At 50.2% G+C, this 19,743-nt stretch overlaps 1 protein-coding gene across 1 annotated transcript; it reads left to right on the top strand.

Moving 5' to 3' along the window:
* Nucleotides 1-674: 674 nt before the first annotated feature.
* PLPPR3 (phospholipid phosphatase related 3) lies at nt 675-16,775 on the top strand. The gene is made up of 8 exons (XM_080988916.1): nt 675-1,289; nt 5,381-5,520; nt 6,420-6,605; nt 7,506-7,635; nt 10,401-10,596; nt 11,427-11,484; nt 13,511-13,684; nt 14,758-16,775. Exons 2-8 carry the CDS (start codon nt 5,446-5,448, stop codon nt 16,048-16,050), a joined length of 2,112 nt encoding a protein of 703 aa, XP_080845042.1. The 5' UTR covers nt 675-1,289; nt 5,381-5,445; the 3' UTR covers nt 16,051-16,775.
* Nucleotides 16,776-19,743: the final 2,968 nt, after the last annotated feature.

Here is a 19,743-nt window from a genome sequence, read left to right as displayed (position 1 = left end):
GGGAAAGTGGGTGAGATGAACTCTGCTTATGCTCAAGCGCTACCCCACCTTCCTCCCCAAGGGTTATGAAATTGATAATTGCCAGGGTTTTTTTTGGAAACTGGGTGGGACGCACTCTGTGTATGCTCAGGGGCTACCCACCTTCCTCCCCAAGGGTTATCAAACTGATAATTGCCTGGGTGGGTGGGTGTTTTTTTATAGTAGGTGGGATGCACTCTGCTTATGCTCAGGGGCAAACCCCACCCTTTCCTCCCCGAGGACTGGGGAACCGTTTCCTCCCTAATACTAATAATAATGATAATAAATTTGGCCCTGTTCTAAGGGAAACTAAAAGAGAAGGCTAGGAAAAAAACTGCCTGGGGGGGTTTGAAGCCCCCGGACCTGTTTTTTTCACCGAGAAAGAATCGGATGGGGGACCTGGAGGGGCGGTTTCTGTCGTTGAGTCTCTGCACAGAGAGAGCCCCCCCTGCGCAGTCAGTGATGGAGGGTGTGGCTCACGAGCCCTGCTCTCTCTCCCCCCCATAACCCCCCCCCCGCGGACCCTCCCCGCTCTCAAAATAACGCGCAACCCCAAATTTTGGCATTTGGAGATGCGCTTTTTGCGCCAAACACGGGCATCACCGCGCTCTCTATGGAAACCGGAGGTTAGATAGAGACGCGCGCGCGGAGGAGCCGCCACCCACCGCCTCCCCCGCCTCTCCCCCCCCACCCACAAATCAAACCAGCGGGGCCCCCCTCCTCTTTTTCGCCCCTTTGTGCTCAGGCTTGCAGGAGCTGGGGCTAGAGAGAAAGAAAGAGAGAAAACCATGCTATCCATTTTTGGCTAGCGCAGAGCGCAGGGAAAGAGAGGCGGTCTGAACCCCCCCACCCCCCAGTTCCTGAGCCCCTCCCTCCCCTTGGTGGGGTGCAGGTGGTCATTCTTCCAGTGCCAACCCACGCGCACCCCCACCCGGATTTTGAAAACCTCTCTAATTTCAGACCCTTTTTAACCAAGGATAAAGGAGAATTGATTATTTTTTCGCTCTTCTCCAAAAACCCCCGATGGTGGTGGGCGGAATCTAAAGCTGGAAGGAGACCCCCCCCCCTTTTAAAAAAGCATGCATCCCCTTCGCCACTAATCCCAGCAAGAGGAGGCGATGGAAATGTCCTTTTGCATCCCGGAGCGGCAAAAAGGGTCGAGATAAGATTTTTATATTATTTTGGAGAGGGTTGCCTCCTCCCTAGATGCGCGCGCGCCCCCGCCCCGTTTCCAGCTGCAAATCGGGGGGTGCCTCGCAGATGCCGGGCAGGTAAGTTTGATTTTATTTTTTAAAAACTGTTTTTCCTCCCCTCCCCTCGTTTTCTTTCTTTTCTTCTGCCACCATCATCCCTCTCTCTCTCTCTCTCTCGCACGCAAAACCCGGCGTCTCTACATCCACCCCATTTTGCGTCTCCAGACAAAGGGATGGTTTGGACTCTGTGTCACGCTGACTGCAATGAGACCCCCCCCCCAAAAAAAGCAAGCAGGAGGCTCTCCCCCCCCCCAGCTCATTCTCTGACATTTGCATTGTCCTCTGAGAACCCATCCCCGAACAATAGCCGCAAAATATCCAACCCCCCAAAAATAAAAGGAGAAAATAAATCGCAGAATAGTCCATTATTATTAGGGCGATTATTCCCAGCCACACATCACTTGGGGTTTTGGGGTGGGAATGGTCTGAGACCCAACAAGACCCCCCTATTTTATGCTGCGATGAGTATTTTTATTGATCAATTGATCGATCGCTTATAACCTCTCGGTCCTTGAAATGGAAAAGGGATTTTTTCTTTTAAAAAGGATGGATGAGGCTGTTTGGCCACTTGTAACTTCTGAAAGCATCCATTAGCTCGGGGGGGGGGGGGACACACACACCTTGGGTTGCGGGTTCCTTCGGAACTCACCGCCACAAGATGCTGGTGTTGGTGGTTCCTTGCCCGCCTTCGGAACGAATCGGTTTATTTCGGTCGCTGACCAGAGAGCTCTACGCCTTTTTTCAAAAGGGAGTGGGCAGTTTAGACGCTGGTTATTGGTGTTGGCCGCCAAATGAAACCTCTATGTGGATATGAAGTCTATCTGCGAGTACCAGGGGCTGGTACAAGGGGGTGCTGTAGGATTTCTCAAACTGGGATTGCTGGATGGAAACGGACCCTGAAACACTTCCCTTACCGGGTTGACTTAAAAAATAATAATAGATTTCTATGGCCATTTGATGCATCCTCTTTCAATGTTTTCTTTGTCTCCACAACAAGAGCCCTGGAGTCAGAAGCTGGCGGTTTCTGAGCCTCGGTTGGCCACCTCTGTAAAATGGGTTGATACTGATATTCCTCCTTTCCTGTTATCCCATGTTACAGAAGTAGCCAACAGAGCCTCAACAGGGGCTAGAGGCTTGGCACAAACGCAGCGAAACCTCAGGTTTGGATCTGAGCTGGAGAGGCACGAAACAAATAATGAAGAACGCAGCGGCTCGGAGCATGTGCAGAGTGCACACGCCTCCCTAAGTAAATCCAGAAAACGGATTTGTTTGGGATCTGGGGAGGGGACTGGATTTCATAATGAAGGATGCCTTAATCTGGGAAAATCCCAGAACCTGTGAAATAACTGCTGGGTGAGTTATTTAAATTCATTCATTCCAATGGACAACATGGGCTTAATCATTTTTTTAACAACAACAAAAACCCTGTAATTCACGTTTAAACCTTGTTTTTCTTGTTTTGTTCTATTTTTTTTAAAAGATATCTTTTATTAAATTTCCAATTTTACAATTTCAAATCAACATTTTACAAACTTTAAAATACCCAACGACTTCCATTCTTCTCTTTCCATGGTTCGTTTTACATTTCACACATCTCTCCATCTTTCGCTATGACCGTTCAAATCGTTTTTCCGCTTTCACATCCATCAAATATTATTTCCCCCCGTTTTGTTCCAATCCATCCTGGTCTTCGGGAGACAGTGCACATATATTCTGGCCTATTCGACCTCTTTTTCTTAACAGCAACACGGGAATATTCTTCCCAATGTGGAGCAGGGGGGGGAAGCGAAGGCAATCAGCAACAAATCGCTAAAACGCCGTTCGTTCCTCCTGCTCAGGCTGCACAGAAGTAGAATTTCGGTTCCTGAAGTGTGTGAAAACGGTCCAGGTTCAAGGATCCCCAGATGGCGGAGGCGTCAGGTGTCATCCTGGCGCCCAAGAATCTTCACTCGGTGGCAAACGGCCAAAAGCCAAGTGCAAAATATGCCTGGCTAATTTCGAACTCTGTCTGCTGTGGCTTTCGAGACAGATGTTGGGCAAGAGATGTTTCAGAGAGAGAGAGAGAGAGAGAGAGAGAGAGAGAGAGAGAGAAAGAAAGAAAGAAAGAAAGAAAAAGGAGGTTTTCTCCTTTCCATTTTTTAAACTGTATTATGAAGCCTCTTGCGTTACTTGGGTGCGGGAGTGGATTAAATAAGAAAATACAGATACGTTAGATCTGGAAGGGCATGATAATCGATTCGGATGGCATGCGTATTTATGGCACAAGAAAGTACATAAAGGATTTTGCAACCATATAATTAGGAGATCACTTTCAAAAGTGTGGGAATAATATAAAGACCTATTGGAACAAAAGACTCCAGGTGGTTGTCTCCAACAGAGGTAATGGCAATCAAAAAAATAAAAGGGAGGCGATATGACTTACATATAGGGACCTAGTAATGGCAATAGATGGCAAATTATAATATATTATGTACGCTATTAAATATAGAATCGAAAACAATAATTTTTTTTTAAAGACTGTGAGAGATATAAAATAATGATATTAAAACGCTAAAAAAAGGCAACGTCAAGTATTAATAAGGGAGATAAAAGGGGTGAGTTTGCGTTTACACCAGGTGCTGGGGCACCAAATATATAATGTTATCTTGTGGTCTGTTAAATCGGGTGCCAAATTTTTGGATGTCCGTATGTACCGAAAGCAATAGTTTCCCTTGGTGGCATGCTGCCAACAACACCCCCCCCCAAAAATAGGATTGCAATAAGCCCCCACGCTTTTTACTAAGGGTCTGTGATCGCTGCTATGACCGCTGGGACTCCGGGTATCGATTTGGGCATTAAATGGGTCATTTTGACAGACAGCGGATCTATAGGGCCTGGGGAGGGGGCGGGGAGACGGACGTGCCTCTAAATAGGGTCGGATCCAATGTCAGTCCCGCTCAGAGTAGACCTGTCAAAATCAATATGCCTATGGCCTGCCCACGCCTGTGGATTTTAACTGGTTGGATCCATTGCTAGTCAAGTTCAGAGTAGACCCGTCGGAATCGACGGCTAACAGTCCTGAGAGATCTGCATTGGCTCGCAGTACGTTTCCGAGCACAATTCGTAGTGTTGGTGCTGAACTTGAAAGCCCTAAATGGCCCAGTAGACCTGAAGGAGCATCTCCACCCCAGACACCTGGGTCCATCTCCCGAGGGCCTTCTGGGGGTTCCTTTGCTGTGAGAAGTGAGGTTACAGGGAACCAGGCAGAGGGCCTTCTCAGTAGTGGCACCCTCCCTTCAGACAGGGATAATTTTGACGCACACCTCTCTCTAATCTATATTATTATTATCATGGTTATATCCCGCTTGGACTACTGCCACGTGCTTTACGTGGGGCTACCTTGGAAGCTGACCCGGAAACTGCAACTAATCCAGAATGCGGCAGCTAGACTGGTGACTGGGAGCGGCTGCCAAGACCACATAACACTGGTCTTGAAAGACCTGCATTGGCTCCCAGGACGTTTCCAAGCACAATTCAAAGTGTTGGTGCTGAGGTTTAAAGCCCTAAACAGCCTCAGCCCAGTATCCCTGAAGGAGTGTATCCACCCCGGACACCTGGATCCATCTCCCAAGGGTCTTCTGGTGGTTCCCTCCCTGCGAGAAGTGAGGTTACAGGGAACCAGGCAGAGGGCCTTCTTGGTGGTGGCGCCCTCCCTGTGGAACGCCCTCCCATCAGATGTCAAGGAAATAAACAACCACCTGACTTTTAGAAGACATCTGAAGGCAGCCCTGTTTAGGGAAGCTTTTAATGTTTGGTGTTTTTAATATTCTATTGGGAGCCGCCCAGAGTGGCTTGGGAAACCCAGCCAGATGGGCGGGGTATAAATAGTATTATTATTATTATTATTATTATTATTGGTCTCATTGGTTTCAGCGGGTCTCCTCTGAGTAGGGCTCAATTGGCTCCGACCGGGATAGGTCAGCATGAGACTTTTAAGCTCAGCGTTGTGGGTTTGAGTTCCGCACGGGGCAAAGGGGGTTGAGCTAGATGACCCCTAGGGTTCCCTTCCAGCTCTACAATTCTGTGGTTTTAACTCCTGCTGGTTTTGGTTCTGTGATGTCTCGTGGCAGCGATGAGCAGGACCTAGGCTGAGACCCCTACCCACCAGATTCCTCTGAATCCCACCGCTGACACCATGATCTCGGCAAAGGACAAGGCCAAGGCTCCGAAAGACAGCATGACTCTTCTTCCCTGCTTTTACTTTGTCGAGGTAAGCAGAACTTTTCCATCATCTATACAGGTAAAGGTAAAGGGACTCCTGACTGTTAGGTCCAGTCGTGACCGACTCTGGGGTTGCGGCGCTCATCTCACTTTACTGGCCGAGGGAGCCGGCGTACAGCTTCCGGGTCATGTGGCCAGCAGGACGGAGCCACTTCTGGCGAACCAGAGCAGCGCACGGAAACGCCGTTTACCTTCCCACCGGAGTGGTACCTATTTATCTACTTGCACTTTGACGTGCCTTCAAACTGTTAGGTTGGCAGGAGCAGGGACCGAGCAACGGGAGCTCACCCCATCATTGCAGGGATTCGAACCGCCGACCTTCTGATCGGCAAGTCCTAGGCTCTGTGTTTAACCCACAGCGCCATCCGCGTCCCTATATCTTTTGTTTAGGAGAACTTTATTTCGTGGACATGCAAGATGACCAAAGCATTCTGGGGAATGATATATACAGTGGCACTTTGGTTCCCAAATGCCCTGGTTCCCTATCACCAAAAACCCGGAAGTGGGTGTTCCGATTTTCAAACATTTTTCAGAAGCCGAACGTCCGACACAACTGTTGGCTATTGTTTCCAGTGCGCCTGCGCCAATCAGAAGCCACGCCTTGGTTTCTGAACATTTCGGAAGTCAAACGGACTTCCGGAACGGATAAAGTTTGAGAACCAAGGTACCGCTGTATTTGGTGCCATCGAAATTATTCCATCAGGTTTACAGTGGGACCTTGGTTCCCAAATGCTGAAAGCCCAGAGGTGAGTGTTCTGGTTTTCAAATGTTTTTTGGAAGCCGGACATCCGACCCCAGAGTCGGCCACGACTGGACCTAATGGTCAGGGGTCCCTTTACCCAAAAGATAGCACCTTCTTCTTCCCCATCTCTCCCTTTTGTATCCCAGCTGCCCATTGTGGCTTCCTCGATTGTGACGCTCTACTTCTTGGAGCTGACGGACCTCTTCAAGCCGGCCAAGGTGGGCTTCCAGTGTTACGACCGGGCCCTTTCCATGCCCTACGTGGAGACCAACGAAGAGATGATCCCATTGCTCATGCTGCTCAGCTTGGCTTTTGCGGCCCCCGCGGCCTCTGTAAGTAGCGTTCCGGCCCCTCCTTCCCTCTTGGGTTTTTATTATAGCTATAGTCGGTACAGGAGGCGGCTCTTAATCTGCGGGTCGTGGGTACGGGTCCCACACTGGACAAAAGATTCCTGCTTTCTCCAGCTCCTGCGAAAATAGGGACGTCCTATAATTGCATCCCCTCCAACATTTCTCCCCTGAAAATAGGGACGCCCTATTCCATTCCCTCCAACGTTCCTCCCCTGAAAATAGGGACGTCCTATTCCATCCCCTCCAATATTTCCCCAGTGAAAAGAGGGACGTCCTAGTCCTTCCCCTCCAACGTTCCTCCCCTGAAAATAGGGACGTCCTATTCCTTCCCCTCCAACGTTTCTCTTGTGAAAATAGGGACGTCCTATTCCATCCCCTCCAACGTTTCTCCCCTGAAAATAGGGACGTCCTATTCCATCCCCTCCAACGTTTCTCCCCTGAAAATAGGGACGTCCTATTCCATCCCCTCCAACGTTTCTCCCCTGAAAATAGGGACGTCCTATTCCATCCCCTCCAACGTTTCTCCCCTGAAAATAGGGACGTCCTATTCCACCCCCTCCAACATTTCTCCAATGAAAATAGGGACGTCCTATTCCATCCCCTCCAACGTTTCTCCCCTGAAAATAGGGACATCCTATTCCATCCCCTCCAATGTTTCTCCCCTGAAAATAGGGACGTCCCATTCCATCCCCTCCAACGTTTCTCCCCTGAAAAGAGGGGCGTCCTATTCCACCCCCTCCAACGTTTCTCCCCTGAAAATAGGGACGTCCTATTCCACCCCCTCCCATCCCTTGTCAACAAGCCCCGCCCACCTGGACGGAGAAGTCACCGGGAGGGGAGGGGCTTGCTCTGACCCCGCCCTCTTCCCTCCCTCCCTCTCAGATCATGGTGGGCGAAGGCATCATCTACTGCTTGCAATCCAACGTCAAAGGCCGCTCCAGCTCTGAGGGCAGCATCAACGCCGGCGGCTGCAATTTCAACTCCTTCCTCCGCAGGACGGTCCGGTTCGTGGGTAAGTTCGTCCCCATCCTCTGTTAAAAGGTAAAGGGACCCCTGACCGTTAGGTCCAGTCGTGGCCGACTCTGGGGTTGCGGCGCTCATCTTGTTTTATTGGCCGAGGGAGCCGGCGTACAGCTTCCGGGTCATGTGGCCAGCAGGACTAAGCCGCTTCTGGCGAACCAGAGCAGCGCATGGAAACGCCATTTACCTTCCCGACGGAGTGGTACCTATTTATGTATTTGCACTTTGACGTGCTTTCGAACTGCTAGGTTGGCAGGAGCAGGGACCGAGCAACGGGAGCTCACCCCGTCGTTGCAGGGATTCGAACCGCTGACCTTCCGATCGGCAACTCCTAGGCTCTGTGGTTTAACCCACAGCGCCACCCGCGTCCCTCTCCCCATCCTCTGAGCCCCCCCCCGAACCCCACTTTTCAGGGCATACACAGGGCAGAGACTGTCCGGCAGTCCCTTCTCATTCAGCCTTGCGAAAAAGAAAAGCACAAGATTCTTAGCATCCTCCTGATACCCCAAAAGCAGAAAATTCCGTAGCTCAATGGCAAACCATCTGCTTCCTCCCCCCCCTTTGCCAAATCATTTTGATTGATTTTCCAAATCTTAACCAATCAACCAAAACCAATTCAATACAGTTTTTCAACATTCCCACACTCAGTCCAAAATTTCCTCTTTTTGTGCCTCTTGCTGCCGGAGTTATTTCTAATTCACGTTTCATTCTCCATCGTTATTCTTAGCGGGGATTTTGGTTTGTTATTTTTAACCTATTATCCTTACCCATCTGCTATCTGTTTGCCAGTTCCTGCATGTGCTATATTTTAACACTTCCGAAAGCTGTGGTTGCGCGTGAAATTGCAGTTGGTCGATAATTATTATTCCTAAAATAAACCCCCTTCCTTCTGCGTGCACGAGAACCTAATAGTTTGCATTCATTAGATGGTCTCCCTTTGCTTCTTAATTAAGCACGGTCCGCTTTGTCCAAGATTCTTCCGGCCCAAATCCACTCTAATTTCCAGTCCATTTATCTCCTTCCTCCTCTCATGGTCTATTGTCCATTTCAAAACAGGAATTTTAATGACATCCACCTTATTGTAGCACCGGCTTTGCACGCAGGAGATACCAGGTTTTGATCCCCGATGAGCATGGCTGAGAGTGGAGGGCTGGGGCAATAAGAACACAGAGAGCTGATTTATGTCTCAGCTAAACAAGCTCTCGCTTAGGGCCCCACTCTCTTGGGGGCCCCCAAAAAAATTAAAGGAAAAAAACACCTGGATGTACATTTCCAAAATATAATAAACAAATAAAATAAAACCTACATACAGCAACAGTGTTTTGTGTTGTGTAGGCTCCTCGGGTGTAAGTCATGGGCCCTGACTGCTCCCTAAAATATGTCTGGTTTGCTCCTTTCTATATATAGGGTGCCTACATTCTGCACCCTATATGGGTGCAGGTGGCGTGGGTGGGGCTGTGGGTTAAACCACAGAGCCTAGGGCTTGCCGATCAGAAGGTCGGCGGTTCGAATCCCCGCAAGACGGGGTGAGCTCCCGTTGCTCGGTCCCTGCTCCTGCCAACCTAGCAGTTTGAAAGCACAAAGTGCAAGTAGATAAATAGGTACCGCTCTGGCGGGAAGGTAAACGGCATTTCCGTGCACTGCTCTGGTTCGCCAGAAGCGGCTTAGTCCTGCTGGCCACATGACCCGGAAGCTGAACGTCGGCTCCCTCGGCCAGTAAAGCGAGATGAGCACCGCAACCCCAGAGTCGGCCACAACTGGACCTAATGGTCAGGGGTCCCTTTACCTTTACCTTACATTCTGCTATTTATCATTCTTAGCAGTTTGCATCATACGTTTGCACCTATTCCATGATATAGCAAGTTTCTAGAGACCAGATGATGAGTCTTTGTAAACCGTGTTCCTAAAGGAACTTTAGAAATATGTTTGCATTATTCAGTTTGTTATGAATCAAAAACCATTTTGAGTTGGAGTGTCATAATCATTTCACTATTAATATACTTCTTCTTGATTGTATTTCACTATTAATATACTTACGGACGTGGGTGGCGCTGTGGGTTAAACCACAGAGCCTAGGACTTGCCGATCAGAAGGTCAGCGGTTCGAATCCCCGCAATGACGGGGTGAGCTCCCGTTGCTCCGTCCCAGCTCCTGCTCACCTAGCAGTTCGAAAGCACATCAAAATGCAAGTAGATAAATAGGTACCGCTCCAGCGGGAAGGTAAACGGCTTTTCCATGCGCTGCTCTGGTTCGCCAGAAGCGGCTTAGTCCTGCTGGCCACATGACCCGGAAGCTGTACGCCGCTCCCTCGGCCAATAAAGCGAGATGAGCGCCGCAACCCCAGAGTCGGCCACGACTGGACCTAATGGTCAGGCGTCCCTTTACCTTTATTAATATACTTCTTCTTAATGGCATTTTAATCCCACAATGACTTTGACAAAACACATCTTTTGTGATGTTCAAATGTCTCGAGATACCTATTCAGTCCATCAGTGACCATATACCATATACCATATATTCAACACACACAAAACAGTGACCATTTGTTGTGGACAAAGGACAGCTGGACACAGAAAGGGCCCCATTCCCTTCAGGGGCTGAGGTCCGCATCACACCTAAATTTGGCCCTGTCTGCGGTCCTTGCTTGGCACTAGAAACGGGTCAGGAGAGCTGGGTAAGGACCCTAACCCCAGGCCGGCGGTTTCTCTGCCCCTGGGCTCCATCCCAGCGGGAAACAAATCTCTAATATCCCGGCAGGTGTGCATGTTTTCGGTCTCTGCGCCACGGCCCTCGTGACGGACGTGATCCAGCTGGCCACGGGATACCACGCCCCGTTCTTCCTGACGGTCTGCAAGCCCAACTACACCCTTCTGGGAATCTCCTGCGACGCCAATCCGTACATCACGCAGGATATCTGTTCGGGGCAAGACCAGCACGCCATCCTTTCGGCCAGGTGAGGCCGGGACGCTGTTCCAAAATTTGGTGGTGACCGGGGTAATATATTAATAATGGCGAAAATGTACAAAACGGGAAACAAAGTTTGTTGGAAATGTAAAAATAAAGATGGGGACCTTTATCATATGTGGTGGCTATGCGAGAAAATGAAAAGATTTTGGAACCTGATATATAATGAATTAAGGAAACTTTTTAGATACACCTTCCAAAAAAAAAACGGAGGCATTCCTATTAGGGATAATAGGGGATGAAATAAAAAAAGAAGACCATAAGTTATTTCAATATGCAATGGTGGCAGCTAGGCTGCTTGTAGCACAAAAATGGAAGTCATCAGAGATTCCAACAGTCATGGAATGGCGGGCAGAACTTTTTGAATATGCTGAATTAGCAATAATGACAAATAAAATTCGACACCAAAAAGGGTCAAAGTTCACAGAAGAATGGAGTAAATTTGTGACATATATAGCATTGAACTGTAGAAATTTAAGAACAACAGCAGGACTAGGATAATTCCTGTGACGTGTGTAGAAAAGCAAAATAAACTGTAAGAGGAGATGTGCGTTATGAAAACCGCAACTGGGAGGGAAGGAAGTCGAGGCGCGATTTAGCGCAATGTAAATAAGATGACATTAAGAATGAATGTAAAGATTGGTTTTTTGTGTGTGTTTTTTTTGGGAAATGACAATAAAAAGTATTTTTTAAAAAATTCGGTGGTGACCGCCGCCCGCTGGAGCTAAGCGGGGGCCCCCGAATCGCCCCCACTCTGCACCCCAGTTTGCAGCAATTGTTCCTGTATGACATTTCCTTTTTTTCTTTTCCTTTCCCCAGGAAAACCTTCCCCTCCCAGCACGCCACGCTCTCCGCGTTTGCCGCCGTCTACGTGTCGGTGAGTCCCCGGTCCCCGTCCGCGATCCGCTGGCTGGATGATCAGAACTGGCTGCTGATTCCTGGGTGGGGTTGAGTACAGTGGTACCTCAGGTTACATACGCTTCAGCTTACAGACTCCGCTAGCCCAGAAATGGTGCTTCAGGTTAAGAACTTTGCTTCAGGATGAGAACAGAAATCGTGCTCCGGCGGCGCGGCGGCAGCAGGAGGCCCCATCAGCTAAAGTGGTGCTTCAGGTTAAGAATAGTTTCAGGTTAAGAACGGACCTCCGGAACAAATTAAGTACTTAACCCGAGGTACCACTGTATTGGGCTACAACAAGGCCCCCACCCCAATCTGCTTCGGTTTCAAGCCTTCGCAGCAAGGGTGGCGAATTTTGCAATCTTTAAAATTGCGTTCTTGTTTTTTAAAATGTTTTTATTAGCAATTTCAACATAACATATCATATTCATTATTTTCCCCCTTTTTTCATCACCCCCCTCAAACCCTCCCCCAGAGACTTCCCTCAGTTTCTCTCTCTGATTTCTCAGCACATCTTATTCTCTGCATGTTATAAAATTAGACAAATCCTTACATTATCTGTCTACCGTGTCATCAGTCAATAAACCTGTGCATGCTTATTCAAAACCTGCCAATTCATTTTGTTGTCTTTCTAAGTAATTTGTGAAAAGTTCCCATTCTTCTTTAAAGTCACAGTTGTCCTTGTCCCGCAGTTTGTATGTCAAATTAGCCAGTTCTGCGTAGTTCATCCATTTATCTTGCCACTGTTCTTTTGTTGGGGTTTCCCCTTAGCTGTGCTCCCCCAACGGGAGCCCACAGCCATGCCCCCAATGAGTCCATAGCATCTCCGCCCCCCATCTTTCATCCCAGACGCCGGGGTCCAGCTCCCAGGGTCTTCTGGCAGAAGTTAAGTTACAGGGAACCAGGCACAGGGCCTTCTTGATGGTGGCACCCGCCCTGTGCATCAAGGCATCAAGGAGATAAATAACTACCTATAATAATAATAATTTATTATTTATACCCCACCTATCTGGCTGAGTTTCCCCAGCCACTCTGGGCGGCTCCCAATCAAATGTTAAAAACAGCACAGCATTAAATATTAAAAACTTCCCTGAACAGGGCTGCCTTCAGATGTCTTTTAAAGATAGGATAGCTGCTTATTTCCTTCACAATAGGGAGGGTGTTCCACAGGGCGGGCACCACCACCGAGAAGGCCCTCTGCCTGGTTCCCTGTCATCTCACTTCTCGCAGGGAGGGAACCACCAGAAGGCCCTTGGAGATGGACCTCAGTGTCCGGGCAGAATGATGGGGATGGAGACGCTCCTTCAGGGATACTGGGCCGTTTAGGGCTTTCAAGGTCAGCACCAACACTTTGAATTGTGCTCGGAAACGTCCTGGGAGCCAATGCAGATCTCTCAGGACCGGTGTTATGTGGTCCCGGCGGCCCCTCCCAGTCCCCAGTCTGGCTGCCGCATTCTGGATTAATTGCAGTTTCTGGGTCACCTTCACAGGTAGCCCCACATAGAGCGCATTGCAGTAGTCCAAGCAGGAGATAACCAGAGCATGCACCACTCTGGCCAGACAGACCGTGGGCAGGGAGGGTCTCATCCTGTGTACCAGATGGAGCTGACAGACAGCTGCCCTGGACACAGAATTGACCTGCGCCTCCATGGCCAGCTGTGAGTCCAGAATGACTCCCAGGCTGCGCACCTGGTCCTTCAGGGGCACAATTGCCCCATTCAGGACCAGGGAGTCCCCCACACCTGCCAGCCCCCTGTCCCCCAAAAACAGTCCTTCTGTCTTGTCAGGATTCAACCTCAATCCGTTAGCCGCCATCCATCCTCCAACCGCCTCCAGGCACTCACAAAAGACCTTCACCGCCTTCACTGGTTCTGATTTAAAGGAGAGGTAGAGCTGGGTGAGCTACCTGACTTTTAGAAGGCATCAGAAGGTTTTTTTTATTTAAATGTGATGTTTTATTACGTTTCAAAGAGCGCCTTCACGACCCCCGCCGTCACTCTTTGCAGATGTACTTCAACTCAATAATCTCCGACAGCACCAAACTCCTCAAACCCATCTTGGTCTTCGCCTTCGCCATCGCGGCCGGAATCTGCGGCCTGACGCAGATCACACAGTACCGCAGCCACCCCATCGACGTCTACGTGGGTTTCCTGATCGGGTCCGGCATCGCAGCATACCTGGCAAGTCTCTTCTCCTAATACCCCTTTCCTGGACTTTGGGGGGGACACGGGGGTTGGGGGCACCTCGCTGAAGCTCAAGAGGTCCGTGGCGAGTCGGGGCCCGGGTGGGCGAACACGTGGGAATGTTCAGGGAGACAGGAGAGGATATATTGTTTATTATTATCCTTTCTAATTTGCGCTGGCAAGTTCTATATTACAGGGGCCGGCAAACTGTTTCAGCAGGGGGCCGGTCCACCGTCCCTCCGACCTTGTGGGGGGCTGGACTATATTTTGAAAAATAATAATAATAATGAACAAATTCCTATGCCCCACAAATAACCCAGAGATGCATTTTAAATAAAGGGACACATTCTTCTCATGTAAAAACCACACTGATTCCTGGACCGTCCGCGGGCCAGAATGAGAAGGCGATTGCGCTGGATCCGGCCCCCGGGTCTTAGGTTGCCTACCCATGCCCTATAGAGTCCTTAAGTGGCTTCCCTATCGGTAGGAGGAAACAACAGAGGCCACGCAGACGACACAAAAGGAAAGAGGGATGAGGTGGGATGAGGGAACCGAGCGAGCTCAGGCTCCAACTCTTCAACTTGTTGTTTCTACAACCTCCAGATGTAATATCTGGTTAAACAATGTGAGAAACGTGAGGCTGGACCAGGCAGATCTTCCCTAGGAGTTATTTAGGAAATAGAGGACATCTTTACATGCTCTTGTTATAAGAAAAAACCTGCTCCTTTTCCTTTATGGGGTACCCAAGAGCCCGTCTAGAGTCCTTAAGTGGCTTCCCTATTGGTAGGAGGAAATAATAGAGGCCAAGCAGAGACTATTGAAAAGCAAAGCAGCTAGTAAGCCTGATCTTTATGTTCGCGGCACTGGAAATCGCTTCTGCACATGCCCAGACACCAAAAATTTAGATAGATAGATAGATAGTGTTTTGGAAATGTACATCCAGTTTCCCCCCCCCCTTTAAATTTTTTGGGGAGCCCCCAAGAGAGTGGCGCCCTAAGCTGTAGCTTGTTTAGCTTAGACGTAAATCCAGCACCGGTCTTTAACACCTGCCGTCTCCTGCCCCCAAACAGGCCTACCACGCCGTGGGCAACTTCCGCGCTCCGGCCGAGAAGGCCCCGTCCAACCCCCCCGCCAAGGACGCTTTGCGGGCCCTGACCCAGCGGGGCCACGACTCGGTCTACCACCAGAACAAGTCGGTCAGCACCGATGAGCTGAACCCGCAGACACGGCTGGAGGGCATCAACCGTCAGGTCCAGCGCGAGAAGAACTCCCTGGGCAGCCTGAAGCGAGCCAGCGTCGACGTGGACCTCCTGGCCCCCCGCAGCCCCATGGGCAAGGAGAACATGGTCACTTTCAGCAATACGCTGCCGAGGGTCAACACGCCCTCGATGGACGACCCCGCTCGTCGCCACATGACCATCCACGTCCCTGTGGACGCCTCGCGGTCCAAGCAGCTGATCACCGAATGGAAGCAAAAGTCCGTCGAAGGCCGGGGGATGACCTTGGCCGAGGAAGTGGCCCGGCGGGTCGGCTCTGATTGCTTGGTCGGAGAGGACGACGAACATATCCCGCCGTCGCTGTACCCCACTGTCCAGGCCCGGACGGCCGAGCGCGCCGCCATGGGGCCCCGGGTCCTCATCCAGCCGAGACCCGGAGCGACCCAGCTGGTCCACATCCCCGAGGAAAGCCAGGCGAACGCGGGGGCCAACATTTCGCCCAAGAGCAGCTCGGCCGTGCGGGCGAAATGGATGATGATGGCCGAGAAAGGGTCAGCGTCACAGAGAGTGGCCAACCCGCCGCGCCTGATGCAGGTCATCGCCATGTCCAAGCAGCCAGGGATGGTTTCGGTGACGCCCAAACATTCGGAGACGTCTTCGTCGTCCACCAGCTCCGATTCCTCGCAGTACCGGTCGCCATCGGAACGGGACAGCTCCAGCGTCGTCACCATCGATGCCCACGCCCCGCACCATCCGGTCGTGCACCTGTCGTCCGGGAACGGGCCGTGGGAATGGAAAGCCACGCAGAAAGTGCCGGACGGGACAGACGCTTACGAGCTGAACGACATGGCCAAGGATTTCCGTGGCTTCCGGCCGGCCAAGAGCGCCGGCGTCTCCCCGGGGTCGTCGGTCAGCGACATCGAACAAGACGAGCCGCGGTACGGCAGCGTGGCCACCATCAACGTGGCGGCAGGAGTGGGGGGCGGCGAGACCAGCCCGGCAGAAAACATGCTGGGGGGGCCCAGCCGCGAGTCAACGCTGCGCCGCAAGCCAACGAGCCTGACGGTTGGAGAGAAGGACGGCCAGGCGGAGGAGACAGAAAACTTCTACAAGAAGATGCAAGTTAACCGGCGGTTCAAAGACTAGGTCCGACCTGCGGGGCCGAAACAGGATGGGGACGATTCCTCCCGTTTCCAAAAATAAAATTGATTTCGGTCGCCGTCTCCGTGGCAAAGATCTCCGTTTACCGAGCATCGAACAGCGGGGATCCGGTGTCTACTTTAGGGAAGCTCTGTGGACCAAATTTTGGGGATTCTCTGCTGTTTTTTAGCCAAGGAATTGCCTGTCCCTCTTCTGGATTATCGCGGGGACATTGAGGGACCGCTGAAGGGATTGTTTTTTAAATACCCAACAAATTACCGGTGCTGTTGATTTTCAGGACAAGTGTAATTTATTCGTAACTACTGATTGTAAAGCTGGTCAAAGCGGGGAGGCTGGCATGGGGTGGTTTAAACATTATGGAAGGGACACAGAACTGTACCCCTTGGTACGATCTCCCATCGCCCTGGAGCCTGTGCGTTTTTGCAAAATGGGAGGGTGTGTCATATTTGGAAAGTAAAGGTGGGCGGGTAATTTAGCTTGCAAGATGACGCCTCGGATGATTCGGAGACGTTTTCTTTGTCTCCAATGCAAGCAGGGAGGGAATCTGTAAATACCTGGGGTGCCCAAAGGAGACAGAAGAGGAGGAGATGATAAAAGTCTTGGAAAAAGATAGGATGTCCGGCTAGGGTGCCGGGGGAACAGAAGAGTCTGTCGTGTCCGTTCTTCCCTGCAGCGGCCAAGGAGATTATAATAATAATTTATTATTTGTACCCCGCCCATCTGGCTGGGTTTCTCCAGATTATACCAGGAGGCGACAAATGTGGTTTACCCGAAGCACTTAGTCTCTGGAGATAGACTGCCCCTGTCCTTGGGGGCTCTGGCTGTTGGCAGGCCCCCCAGCGAGCATCAGAAGTTATCAGGCCGATACGTTTTGTTTGGGGCAGGCGAAGGGGGCATTCTTGGGGTGCTGGATTCTGCCCCCCCCCCAAATTGGCACAAAGCGAAGGCAGAACTAGTGGGATTGGGGAGACCCTGGTTGCCCTGTCTGGAGAAAAACGGCGGCCTTTATTAGTCACAAGGCTTCTGGAACATATTCCGTTGTGCCCCTAAGGATGTGCTGGGGAGATATGCGTATTATGAGGGTTTATAGCGTGGCATGGCTCAGTGGTTGGAGTAGGGAAGGAATGTAAAATGTATAGCCATATGGGGGGGGGGCCTTTGGGGTTGTAGAGGGGGTGGCACTCCCTCTTCGCATGAGATGGGTTTATTAACTTGGGGGGCGGGATGGGGAGGGAGGAATGGGGCTCGATTTCAAGATGCAACGTTACCGAGACGTCAAAATTGGAAGTTGCTACCATAAGATCCAGTATTGCTATAGACCAGGTTTCCTCAAACTCAGCCCTCCAGATGTTTTGGACTACAATTCCCATCATCCCTGACAACCAGTCCTGCTAGCTAGGGATCATGGGAGTTGTAGTTCCAAAACATCTGGAGGGCTGAGTTTGACGAAGCCTGCTATGGACAAGCAGATGTTTCCTTAACTAGGTTCCAGATGTTCTTACACTCCAACTCCCATCGGTAGGAGCCGATGGGATTCGGAGTCCGGCAATATCCAAAAGGGCGTCAGGTTAAGAAGGCTGGTTTAGGAAGTTTAAGTAAACCAGGAATGCCCTCGCTGCCGAAAATTGAATACCCCTTTCATGATTACACGTTATTTATCCTCTTCCTGCTCACGAAAAGGGAGTTTCCTGAAAGAGGAAGTAGCCATGGTTTCTGCCAATTTGACGGAATTGCATTTTTAAGCAAGCGCCTAATCGTTCCTAACGGAAAAGGCTGCCCTTTCTTTGGACTTTGTTGTTAGGAAAGCTTCTGGGCAGACCCCCGCAAGGGTCCCTATTTTCCAGGGAAAGTCCTGGACATACAAAAGAGGTCTTAGTTTCTGATTTGATCCCATAATGTCCTCCTTTTGCTTAGGACGTTCCTATTTTCAAGGGAGAAACATTGGAGGGGATGGAATAGGACATCTGTATTTTCAGAGGAGAAACGTTGGAGGGGATGGAATAGGACATCTGTATTTTCAGAGGAGAAACGTTGGAGGGGATGGAATAGGACGTTCCTATTTTCACGGGAGTAACGTTGGAGGGGATGGAATAGGACGTCCCTATTTTCAGGGGAGAAACGTTGGAGGGGATGGAATAGGACGTTCCTATTTTCACGGGAGTAACGTTGGAGGGGATGGAATAGGACGTCCCTATTTTCAGGGGAGAAACGTTGGAGGGGATGGAATAGGACGTCCCTATTTTCAGGGGAGAAACGTTGGAGGGGATGGAATAGGACGTCCCTCTTTTCACGGAAGAAACGTTGGAGGCGATGTAACTTAGGAGCTATACCCAGCTAAGCTATACTGAGACTCAAGCATTGAAATGAGTTGGCCTTTTAGTCCTGCCCATTCATTTCAATGGGTCTCAGTAGGACTTAGTCTGTGATGAATCTCATATATATATATATATATATATATATAGATATATATATATATATAGATAGATAGTTTGGGGTAGGTGGAGGGGAAGACTACCTAGTATTGTGGAGGGCTCCCCAAAAGGACTCCGGGAATTCTGGGCCTCTGTTTCCATAGCGACGCCGGCTGGGTACCCGAGCCCTGTGTGCAGGATCCGCCGTCTTAAGGGGAATGTTGGCATGGATAGAAGCGTTTATGTCTGCGAGGAAGGAATGTATAACCTTATGGGAAGATGATAGGGGGGCTGTTGTTTTAATAGGGCCCCCCAACAAATGGCATGGGGAAGTGGTTAGGTAGGAAAGGGGGGTCCTTTTTTGAATGGGGAAGCATGGGGGGAGAAATGGGCACAAGGTGGGCATTAAAGGCATTTATAAGGTTCCTCTCTTCCTGGTACTTTCAAGGAGCAAGAAGATGCAGATTTGAGTTTAATTGGCACGTGCCAATTTAAATGCGCTGCTGCAAACCTCCATGGTCCCGCCGGTGCAATGCAATGCATCCACCAGTCCTGTGAACAATTTTTAATATATATATACCGTATTTTTTGCCCTATAAGACTCACTTTTTCCCTCCTAAAAAGTAAGGGGAAATGTGTGTGCGTCTTAGGGAGCGAATGCAGGCTGCGCAGCTATCCCAGAAGCCAGAACAGCAAGAGGGATCGCTGCTTTCGCTGCGCAGCGATCCCTCTTGCTGTTCTGGCGTCTGGGATTCAGAATATTTTTTTCTTGTTTTCCTCCTCCAAAAACTAGGTGCGTCTTGTAGTCTGGTGCGTCTTATAGAGCGAAAAATACGGTAAATGGGGGGCAGAAACAGGAGACTTGGAGCCCACCCCTTAAGAACGACCCCTGCAATTCAGTCGTCAGGTGGGTGGTTACCTTGCTCTGTCACCGAGAAATAAAAATTAATCATGGACCGATTTCCAAGTGTGTGGTTTTGAGAGCATGGCGGGGTCTGGGGGTGGGAACTGTTCTTTCTCACTTCCCCAATCAGAGCCTGCTTGGGTATAGCTGCTGCTGCAGCCAGAGTGCTTTACAGAGGCTGCAAATCAACCGCTCGCGAAGAACAGGCGGTGTGTGTTAATAATAATTCATGAGCTAAGGGCCTGGCGTCTTTCCAGATCGAGGCAGCACCCCAAGTCACAATCCACACTTGGCACACATCTCTTCATCTTCTTCGGCGATCCCTCATAGCCGAGTAAGATTGTCTTCCATAAACACGGTTTT

Source organism: Podarcis pityusensis (assembly GCF_964106645.2).
Source record: "Podarcis pityusensis genome assembly, chromosome: 18".
NCBI lineage: Eukaryota > Metazoa > Chordata > Lepidosauria > Squamata > Lacertidae > Podarcis > Podarcis pityusensis.
This window is presented reverse-complemented; position numbering and strand designations above follow the sequence as displayed.

What these genes read in the sequence shown, in the direction of transcription:
- PLPPR3 (XM_080988916.1), top strand. Translation starts at nt 5,446, where the DNA reads ATGATCTCGGCAAAGGACAAGGCCAAGGCTCCGAAAGACAGCATGACT. An exon ending in CACGCCATCCTTTCGGCCAG is followed by an intron (nt 10,597 to 11,426) that starts GTGAGGCCGGGA and finishes TCCTTTCCCCAG; the next exon opens with GAAAACCTTCCCCTCCCAGC. An exon ending in TTGCCGCCGTCTACGTGTCG is followed by an intron (nt 11,485 to 13,510) that starts GTGAGTCCCCGG and finishes CACTCTTTGCAG; the next exon opens with ATGTACTTCAACTCAATAAT.